The following is a 9,691-nucleotide window of genomic DNA, read 5'->3' as shown; positions in this document are numbered from 1 at the left end:
AATTCTCAAATACAGCAGTGCAGGAGGAGTTCAAAGTCTTGCCCACCCCCAAGGAGAGAGGACTTACCCCTTGGGTGCACCACCAAACAACCTGGAATATGAAGCATGGGACAAACTCCAGCAGTGAAGGAAAAAAGGACTGGAGGGAAAAGGCCAAGAGAAACTAGAGGCATCCCAGAAAAAACGAGAGGCTGCAGGTCCATATGGGCATGTACCCCATTGGTACACATGGCACGGGTATATTCATTGGCAGTAACAGCCAGCTTTTTGATACCAAACAATGCAGTATGCTTTACTCTTGTCATATAAATGGCTATACAGTGAACATAGTACTGCATGCAGGACATTGCCATAAGGTCTATGATTGATTTTTATGTAAGCTCTACCTGGGGAACTGAGTGGTAAAATATTATTAAGGTGAGTTTTAAAAACAAGAATGAGATCTTCCTATGAAAGAAGCTGGAGGCTGCAATTCTAGAAGGCAGAATAAAAGGGATTTGGGATTTCAACCCTCATGCTTCAGAGCATAAGCTGATACAGGCAGCAATGGGAAGTGAGCCTCAGTCACTGTCAGGAAGGAACAGCTTTCTCTGGGGTCATTGTGCAGGCTTAGATGCTTTGTGAAGGTTTCTGCCTCCCTTTGAAATGCCCAGCCTTGACCAGTGAGAGAGACAAGATACCAGATAAGAGGGACCATTTTCTGCTTTGAGAGAACAGATTCCCTGTCTGTGATACAGAATAAAGTATTTTGTGAAATGTGCTGCAGTGCCCTCTCTCCAATGTATAGCTCGGTGCCTATAAACACTGGCAGCCCCCCCATAGCTGCCAGATGGCGTGGGACAGCTTATGTTGCTTCTCAGCGCCACTGAATTTTAATCAGGCGAAGAGGACAATGCACGGCATGAGGAATTTTGCCCCTTTTCAACACCTGCTGCAAATAACAGGAAGACTGGGGAGGGGGCCCTCTTCAATATAACACACCTGTACTAATATGAGCTTCATTTGTACTACTCATTCGCATCCAGCCAGGCCACTGCTGAGACGTGAATATACCCCTGGGTCAAATTCACCTTTACTGTAACTAAGTTCTGTTCTAGCTCTGTTGACTTCTGTAATTTGGCAGGTAGAATTTGTTCCCTTGCTTTGTTGTAGCTTTAGGAAAGTACTAAAAGAACTATCCAAGTAAACAGATTTGTTAAATGAGTTATGTTGGCCTCAGACTTATTGCATGCACACCACAGAAGTCACCATTGCAACCAATGCCCTTCTTCGTACACTCATAGAAAGGTCAGAGACTGCCCAAGCCTTTGAGAGTAAATTTTCTTTTCCACTAGTGCTAGCAAGTCTAATTGCACTGCAGTAAATTAGGAGGAACTCCATTAAAGTTGATCAATTTACTCTGGATCTACCTTAGTGTTATTGAGAGCAGAATGTTCCCCATAAACTGCAAACTGACAGAAGTTAATTTTTCTTAAGCTGCAATTTAAATGTGGGAACTATTTGACCTGAATGTACAGAGAATCACTGACCATTGTCACGTTTTATGGGAAGAGTATTCTTGCAGTATATGTGATATGGGGGAAAGAGAGCATGTTATCCAGATAACATGCGGTAAAATGGCATGGGATTATATCTCTTAGAAACTGTGGGCACATCTACACGAGATGCTAACAGTGCAGTAGACTAATTCTACTGCGTAATAGCATGGCACAAAAAAGCCATGATAATGAGTTACTGTGCAGTAGAATTAGTCTACTTCGCACTTAAAAAATGACTAAACTAAATGTGCCATAATTATGGCACATTAATGCATGTGTAGACGTGCTCAGTAAAACCAAAATATGTTTCTTTATGGGATTTGGAGACACTTTCAGGAGACATATTTAAAAGATAGAAAACCACTAATCAGATCTTCAGGTCTCCATTTCAGCTAGTGAAAAGATGATGGATGCCAAACAAAGAACTCTGTTCTATACCCCAACCTTTTCAGGCCTGGTCAAAAATATCCTCAGTAACCCTGTAGTGATGTTGCTTTTAAACTTTTGTTTTAAAAGTTAAGCATAAGGTGATAACAAAAGCTACAGCCTCCCCTGGTGGCTAATGATGAGTATTATACTCTACCTTATTTAGCTAGGTGCCTAGAGAAATAAATTACAGGTATCAAATCTCAGCAAGTGGGTTTCACACCATAGCAAGCAAGGTGGTGGACACAAAATAGATTTGTAACTCACAGCTTTGGAGCTGTCAGATAACCCTCACCCCAAGGCCTAGCTGACGCAGAGCTGTTACCCAAAGGCCCCTGCCACACGTTAATTGTGATGCAATTAACTAGTTAATCGCACAATACTTTTAAGCCACACGTGCAAAGGAATGATCACGCCATGCAATGTCCGTCAGCTATCAAGACCCAACCAGCTACAAAGTTAGTGCTTGAAAATATGTCACAAATATGTCTACTTTAATTGGAATGTGGTAGGGCCCTAAAAAATCCTCGCCCCTGACAGGGATTCACTGGGTCCCTAGTTCATAAATATACATACGGGCATCATTTGAGCTTGAGGGGTGAGTCTGAGATTAATCGTGAGTTTCTCTCACAAGGCCCGGGGCAGCCGCCAATGCAGATGAAATACTGAGCCGCCACTTCTCTTTGTCTGGAGTTGGGATCCTGACACCGCGACTCCTGTGCTGGTAGCTGCATGAGGCCGTGATGGTAATGCCTGGCGGCAGCGGTGAAAAACAAGCATCACCCTTATGCAAATCCTGCTTTAAAAACCATGGCACCCTAGGGTACAACGCTGCAGGGGCTGAAGCCCCTCAGCAGACTCAGTGCTGAGGGATCAGCAGCACTGTCCTGGCTCGCTGGTGGCTCTGCAAACCTGGGGCAAACTCCACCTGCACCACACAGGCCCCACCAGGAGCAGGATACACTTCCTCCCTGCTGACCAGAGGGGCCGAGGCTCCTGGGCTCCCCAGGCCAGGGCCAAGGATTTTTTAGGGTCCTGCCACATTCCAATTAAAGCTGGCTAGAAACCAGCTATAAAGTAGTGACATATTTTCAAGCACTAACTTTGTAGCTGGTTCGCTCTTTATGGCGGGACGGATATTTTAGGATCGTGTCTTTGCACCTGTGGACTAGAACTATGGCATGATGAACCAATTAATTGTGTCATATCCATAACATAGGTGCAGCAGGGGCCCAGTGACAACTCTGGGCCAACTAGGCCATTGGGCGGGGCGGGGCTGGGCAAGGGTTATCTGCGACTGGGGCGCAGGAGAAAAACTACCCTGCCCAGCATGCCCCGCGTGAGCCGCCGCGGTGCACGCTGGGACTTGTAGTTCTCGCCGCGCCCGCTCCCCGGGCTCGAGGCCTAAAAAGGCCGCGGCGGCGGGGCCTCGCGCCCCCATGATGCAGCGCGGCGCCATGACGCAGAACTGGGCGCGCCGGCGGCGCCGGCGGTTGCCGCGCGGGGGCGCGGGGCCCGCGTGCAGGGCACGGGCCATGTCGGAGGGCGGCGCGGGCGGCGGCGGCGGCGGGGCCGGCGGGACCGGGCCGGCGGGGGGCGGCGGCGGCGGCAGCGGGGCGGGGGCCGGGACCGGGGGCGGCGCGGCGGGGGCGGGGCCCGGCGCCAAGGACCCCGCGTCGCTGCCGCCCGGCGACGCGCAGCTCATCGCGCTCATCGTGGAGCAGCTCAAGAGCCGCGGCCTGTTCGACGGCTTCCGCCGGGACTGCCTGGCCGACGTGGACACCAAGGTACCGGGGCCCTCGGGGGTGACGTCCGGGCGCCTGCCCAGAGCCACTTGCTGCCCTTCCCCAGCCCGGCTCGCTCCCCGGGGAAGGCGGCAGCCTGGCCCTGCCTGCACGGCCCAGAGACGGGCCTGGTGCCGGGCAGGAGCCCGGGCTCGCCCCGTGACGGTGGCAGGCAGAACATGGACAGCGCAAGAAAGCTCTTGTCCAAGCCGCTTGTCCCTAAAGCGCAGTGCTCACGGCCACCAGCAGCCGTGGGAGGTGGCAGTTTGGCCAAATTCAACACGGAAAGGGGCGTGGGTGCTGTTCCAGCAGGGGAGTGAGGGGCACGGCTCCTGCATCAGAGCTGCCCCCACCTTAAATGCTGGCAGCTGCAAGTGAGAGAGGAACAGTGGAGAAAACCCAGCGCGGTTTCCCTTCTCTGCCCGTATGACAGGAGACTGGGCGAGACGGGCTTCTGGTCTGCCCCAGTCAGCGCCAGTTCTTCTGTTCTTAGGACTGTAAAGAAGAGAAGAAGTCATCGCGGCTAACTAAAGCTTGCTTAAGTGTCTCATGTATTTAGCATTCACGTCACAAACAAAAGCACGTCTGCTGCTTTAAGCTAATGGGCAGCAGTGGCTGGTCAGGACGACTCCTGGGACTTCGGTCAGTAGGAAATCCATTCAAATGCCTCGTGCTCACAAGCAGTTTGCGTTTCGTGTCGTGAGACTCAGAAAAGGCCATAATTACAAAACAACTGTAGCCAGGAAGTACTGTTATAATAGTACCTCTACATACTGCTTTTTTGTGTTCTCGGGTAAAAAAGTTTACCTTTTTTCGGGAAAACAGGTGCAATAATGAAGAATACAGACAAATGTTAAAACTGATCCACACCATTATCTCATATTTTGGTTATTTGACTGGGTTGTTTTTATTTAGCCAGCTTACCAGAATCTGAGGCAGAAAGTGGACAATTTTGTATCTACGCATCTGGACAAGCAGGAATGGAACCCAGCAATGAACAAGAACCAGTTACGAAATGGACTAAGACAGAGTGTGATTCAGTAAGTACCCTACATTCTGGAAACTGATAGCAATGATAGCCAGCATCACCACCCTAACTAGATAGTAATTTGTACAGCTAAGCGTTGAATTCTCAGGTGCTTTCTTTTTTTCTGGGTCTTTCTGGGTTGCACATCAGAAGTGCTCACAGGGCAACCTGTCAGATTGCAGTGAATTTGCAAATTCTGCTAAACAGTTTGTCACAAGCACGTGAAAAGGGAAGGGCTGCAGTAACTGAATGCAGTCTCACCTCATGCAGTGCAGCAACACTTCTTGATGCGAATAGAGTTGTTTCTCCACATTAAGTCAGTCTGGCCAAGCATCCATTTAAGTGCAACTTGCCATTATCTAGCACTGCTTTGGCTGCAAGTAGCTACACCAAGATTGCCCACTAACTTGTGGTCTCTGATTTCAGCTATAGAAACCCCCCCACCAAGGCCTTCCGCTTCCTTCGTATGGCCTTTAGACCTCCAACCACTAGCAGGCATTGGTCAAAAAATTAGCTAGTCCAATTTCCTCCAGCAGAGGGTGGTAGATTATTCAGGATGTTACATTTCTATCAGAATAGGAAAGCAAAAGAGACAGTACTGTTTTAAGAAGTCAAACCTTGGCCAACAGCTTGGCCAGCATAGCAGTGGCTGTGAAAGCCCCAGTCTTGGTACGACTGTGCCAACACAAGAGAACTCCTACTGGTCTACCAGCGTATGGGGAGCAGAAAAATAATCCTTTCTGTCAGTGTATGCCATGTCTCTGGGAAGGGATTCTGCTAATGCAGCTGTACCAGTGTTGCTATAGCAGCAGCAGCTTCATTATAGAGACAAGCCTCTTGCCAGTTTAATCTGAAGCTGTAAAGATCTGAAGTTTATCTAAAAATTTCTCCAGTTTAATTTGAAGTTCCACCCGTCATGCAAACTTAGAGCGAATTCCAGTCTTTCAAAGGCCCCGGTGGAGTTTCTGGAAACACAGAGTTTAAAAGCTTTCATTTTTAAGTTTCTCCTGAGACAGTGGGGAGGGTGGAAGGGGGGAAACGGCCTCAAGTTGCAGAAAAAGAAGTTTAGGTTAGATATTAGGGGAAAAAAACTCTCACTAGGAGGGTAGTAAAACACTGGAACGGTGGTAGAATTGCCATCCTTAGAGGCTTTTAAGAGCTGTCTAGACAAAGCCTTGGCTTGGATGACCTATTTAGGGATGATCCTGCTTTGAGGAGAGGGGTTGGACTACATGGCCTCCTGAGGTTGCTTCCAACCCTAATTTTCTATGATTCTAAATTAAAAGGTGGAATGGAAACAGTTGGCCCCTAACCATTTTTCTGTTGCCTTTATTCCTACTCTTCATAAGTTAAACTAGACATTAGTATCTTACACCCAAAGCTAGAGCTTTAGAAACAGCAGAAGTTTTTGCCAAGTGGGTCATACACAACCTACTCAGCATAGAATTGTTACTGTCGCCAATTAGCCTGAAATGGGGCAGGGAGTGGAGAGAGTCAGTTCATTAAATGCAGTAATTTTTTCATAGGAGCAGTTTCAAATCAAATGCCAAACAAGGACAACATTCATTGGTCCTGGCAATCAGATTGAAAGTACTCAAGTTCTCTTATCCCGGTAATAGTTAACAATGAACTGGCCCTTTGACGATACACTCTTTCAATAGGAACTGGCCAGACCTGAAGGGTTTGTAGTATCCCTCTCAGTTCCTAGGAAGGCAGCAAGGATAAAGTGGAGCTCCTGTTCCAAGACACGTGTATATGTAGCCAGCTTTTGTAGGGGGCAGGCTTAGCTAACTGTATTCAACTGTGACACAGTGTCCATGGCCTTAAATGGCAGCGTACGTGGTCAGTCTCACGGCCGTACAAGTCTTTCGGCTGCTTTCCCAGATGCCAGGCAGTGTCTCAGCTTCCTCTCCCCTGGTCTCTTGCAGACATGACTTAAGCCTGCCAGGCTGCCTGGGCCCCTACAATCCAAGAATGTGACGTAGCCCCTGAAGCAATAAGTCACTTCAGTTCCAGAAACTCTTTATAGTTTGTGCCACACACGTTGGTTTTCTTCTTTTACTACCAATGTCTAGACTAGCTGCAGTCAGGAACACATGACAGTAAAACAACTGGGATGAAGGCCTCTTCTTCCTTCCATGAGTCAGCCCAAAACACCTCAGTACTCTCACCTGCACTGCTCAAAACGGTAGTTTCCCTTGTTTGTGCCAGAGCTCGTTTTGCTTTCATGCTGACCTCATTTCAGCAGGAGCACTACTGGAGTGGCTCTTAGCCAATGGCATTTCAGAGTCTGGGAGACCAGATGTCAGTTGTGACTTCTGCAGGAATGGTGGGGGTAAAGGTGGGGGTGGGGTGGGGTGAGACTAGGTGAGAAGTGTTCTGGTTTCTGTGTGGTAAAGGGAAGGCCTCCTTTGTGAAGGAGCTGTGAGTGGGCTGCAGTTCTCAGCATGTTCACACTAATTGCTGCTGACATGAGGGCCCTGGAGAATTCCTGAAAGAGGTTGGGGAGAGTTTTTTCAGAGGAGCTGAATGACTCCTTTGTCTTTGTCCAAGGTCAGGGATGCTGGAAGCTGGAGTGGACAGAATTATTTCTCAGGTGGTGGATCCAAAACTAAACCACATCTTCAGGCCGCAGATAGAGAAGGCAATTCATGAGTTCCTGGCTGCACAGAAGAAAGAAGAAACTGTGCCAGCTCCTCCTCCAGAGCCAGAGAATAAGGATCCTCCTGCTCCATCCCAAGATGCGTCCTAAGGTCTTGTATCACTGCATCCTGTCACTGCAGTAGTTTGCATAGCTCAAAATTGGAAGATTTGCTTTCTACTTGGCTTTATAGAAAATACCTTAAATCACCAGCTTTTTGTTAGTATAGGACATTTGAGCTTCTCCCAATTGAGGGCTTACAAAAAAAGAGCGTGTATGGGAATTAAACACCTCAAGATAAAGCAAGAGTTGCCTAGAGCTAGGAAGAATCTGCACAGTGTTTCTACTCCTGGGGCTGGCTTTGAAGCAGTAACCCAAAAGGCCTTAGATACAGGTACTGGCTAGTGAACAGGGACCTACAGAGCTTTAAAGACCATTTTGATTCGTCCTTCAGATAAATTTGGGGATGTCAGGCCTAAAGTTGGAGGGGCTCCTTCACTTAGGTTCAGTTATAAAATGGTCATTGGTGCTGGCAGAATTTTTATAGGGGGAGGCTGTAATATCCTCTAGGTGAAAAGCTGCTTCATTCCAAACTGTGACAGGTTTAAACCTGCCTCTGATGTTCCAGCTGAAGGACTGAGCCTAGCTTTTGAAATTTAAAACAAATTTGAGTATTTTTTTTTTCCCCAAGGCTATATAGAACTTGTATGTTAAAACAGAGATGGTGGTGGGCTTCATCTCTAGAGGCACTGCATGTTAATATTTGACTATTCAGGCCTTTGGAACACTTGTGGCTTGCTGCAAAGTTTCAAATCTGAACTTGTAAATAGACAGATTTAAGATTCCTTCCAACTACAGCATTTGCCTACTGTATATTGGTGTCTAATGTTTCTAAAGTTTTTATACGAGTTTTACCTCTAGAACACAAAGCCATGCAACACCAGTCTGTTGTTTGCTTAAGAGGAGAATAACAGAACTTAGCACAATCAATCAGATAACTTTTTGCTAGCAAGTTGAGAGTCCTTTACATCCATACTGGGTAACAGACTGCTTAGAGAGAGGCTGTGAATAACATTTAATTCAGGTTCATAACTTAAATGAAGCTGTACAACTTGTTACATTACCTATTCAAATGCATTTACTTCGAAAGGTACAATCTTGTGATTTTTCTCTTGCAGAGTGTTCCTGGTACTGAACAGCTTGCAGTTACAAAATACACATTTTGGTAGACTGGCAATGGGTTTAGTCTATCTCTCACAGGGCTGTTGTCTGCCAGTGAAGAGGAACTTTCTTCAGACCTGATGGAAGTATCAGTAAAACTCATGGGCATCCAGAGTCCTGAGTATGGAAGTACAGTCTACGTATGGGACTGTTTTATTAGAATAGACAGCAGCATGTGTGCTTGTGACCATGCTGGGGTGGGTGGGTTCTCTTGTTGAAGGGGCTAGGAAAGGGGAATGGATGGGATACTGCAGTTTGACAGAGTACAATGGGAAGTTTTTAAGTTATGTAAAGGCTGAAGAGTTCATTCTGTATGGTTCTTGGAAGGTCATTATGGGACTTTGATTTGGGCCAGGTAAGAGCTTCATGCTCACTTGCTACATAATGCAGTATTGAGAATTGGATGGAAAGTTAAAGCGACTAATCAGTGCCTGTTTTAGAAAGGACATTCCTGCTTTTAAGCTGTAAAGAATGCTTTAGAGAGTCAGCCGTCTGGGGTTTAGATAGAGACCAACTTCTGACATGCTGTAGGAGGGGTTTTACAGTTAGCTATGTGAACAATAGCCGACTTAGCCAGTGCTCTTCTTCCCTCAGGGACTGTAGGGAGAAGCAAGGGGTATCAGCGGGAGAAGAATCTGAAATCTAGTTCTCCCAACAAAATTCTTCAGGTATCTTTTTAGAAGCTGCTCATATGCATGGGGAGAGCCAAGTAGAGTGTAACTAGTGCTTGGAGTGTCTTTTTCAAATAAAAGAGGTGAGGGGAAAAAGCAGCAGCTAACTTGGACTCCTCGATTTTTTTTTTTTCTTGGGAACATAAGATGATTAAAGTTATGAAAAAAGGTCTTAAGATCTGTGGTTCTTGATACCATGCTTAGAGTATGCCCCATAGCTTTGTCCCCACATTTACAGCTTTATTAGAATCTAGCATGCAACAGGATATGCTCTGTTAGAACAGCTCATCAAGTCCCCTCTCAAAGAAAGCCAAAAGGTCCCCAAGGAATCTTAATCTCTTGCTTCATTGAATTGCATGTCCTCTTCAGGGTTTCTGAACAAA

At 46.9% G+C, this 9,691-nt stretch overlaps 1 protein-coding gene across 1 annotated transcript; it reads left to right on the top strand.

Annotated features, from left to right (window-relative positions):
* The first annotated feature begins 3,406 nt into the window (after positions 1–3,406).
* On the top strand, positions 3,407–9,480 carry BOD1 (biorientation of chromosomes in cell division 1). Its single transcript, XM_014597512.3, has 4 exons — positions 3,407–3,751; positions 4,664–4,788; positions 7,329–7,528; positions 8,595–9,480. Exons 1-3 carry the CDS (start codon positions 3,407–3,409, stop codon positions 7,525–7,527), a joined length of 669 nt encoding a protein of 222 aa, XP_014452998.2. The 3' UTR covers position 7,528; positions 8,595–9,480.
* Positions 9,481–9,691: the final 211 nt, after the last annotated feature.

This window comes from Alligator mississippiensis, chromosome 9, assembly GCF_030867095.1.
Source record: "Alligator mississippiensis isolate rAllMis1 chromosome 9, rAllMis1, whole genome shotgun sequence".
NCBI classification, from domain to species: Eukaryota; Metazoa; Chordata; order Crocodylia; family Alligatoridae; genus Alligator; species Alligator mississippiensis.
The sequence above is the reverse complement of the archived record's forward strand: the minus strand, read 5'-3'. Positions and strand labels throughout refer to the sequence as shown.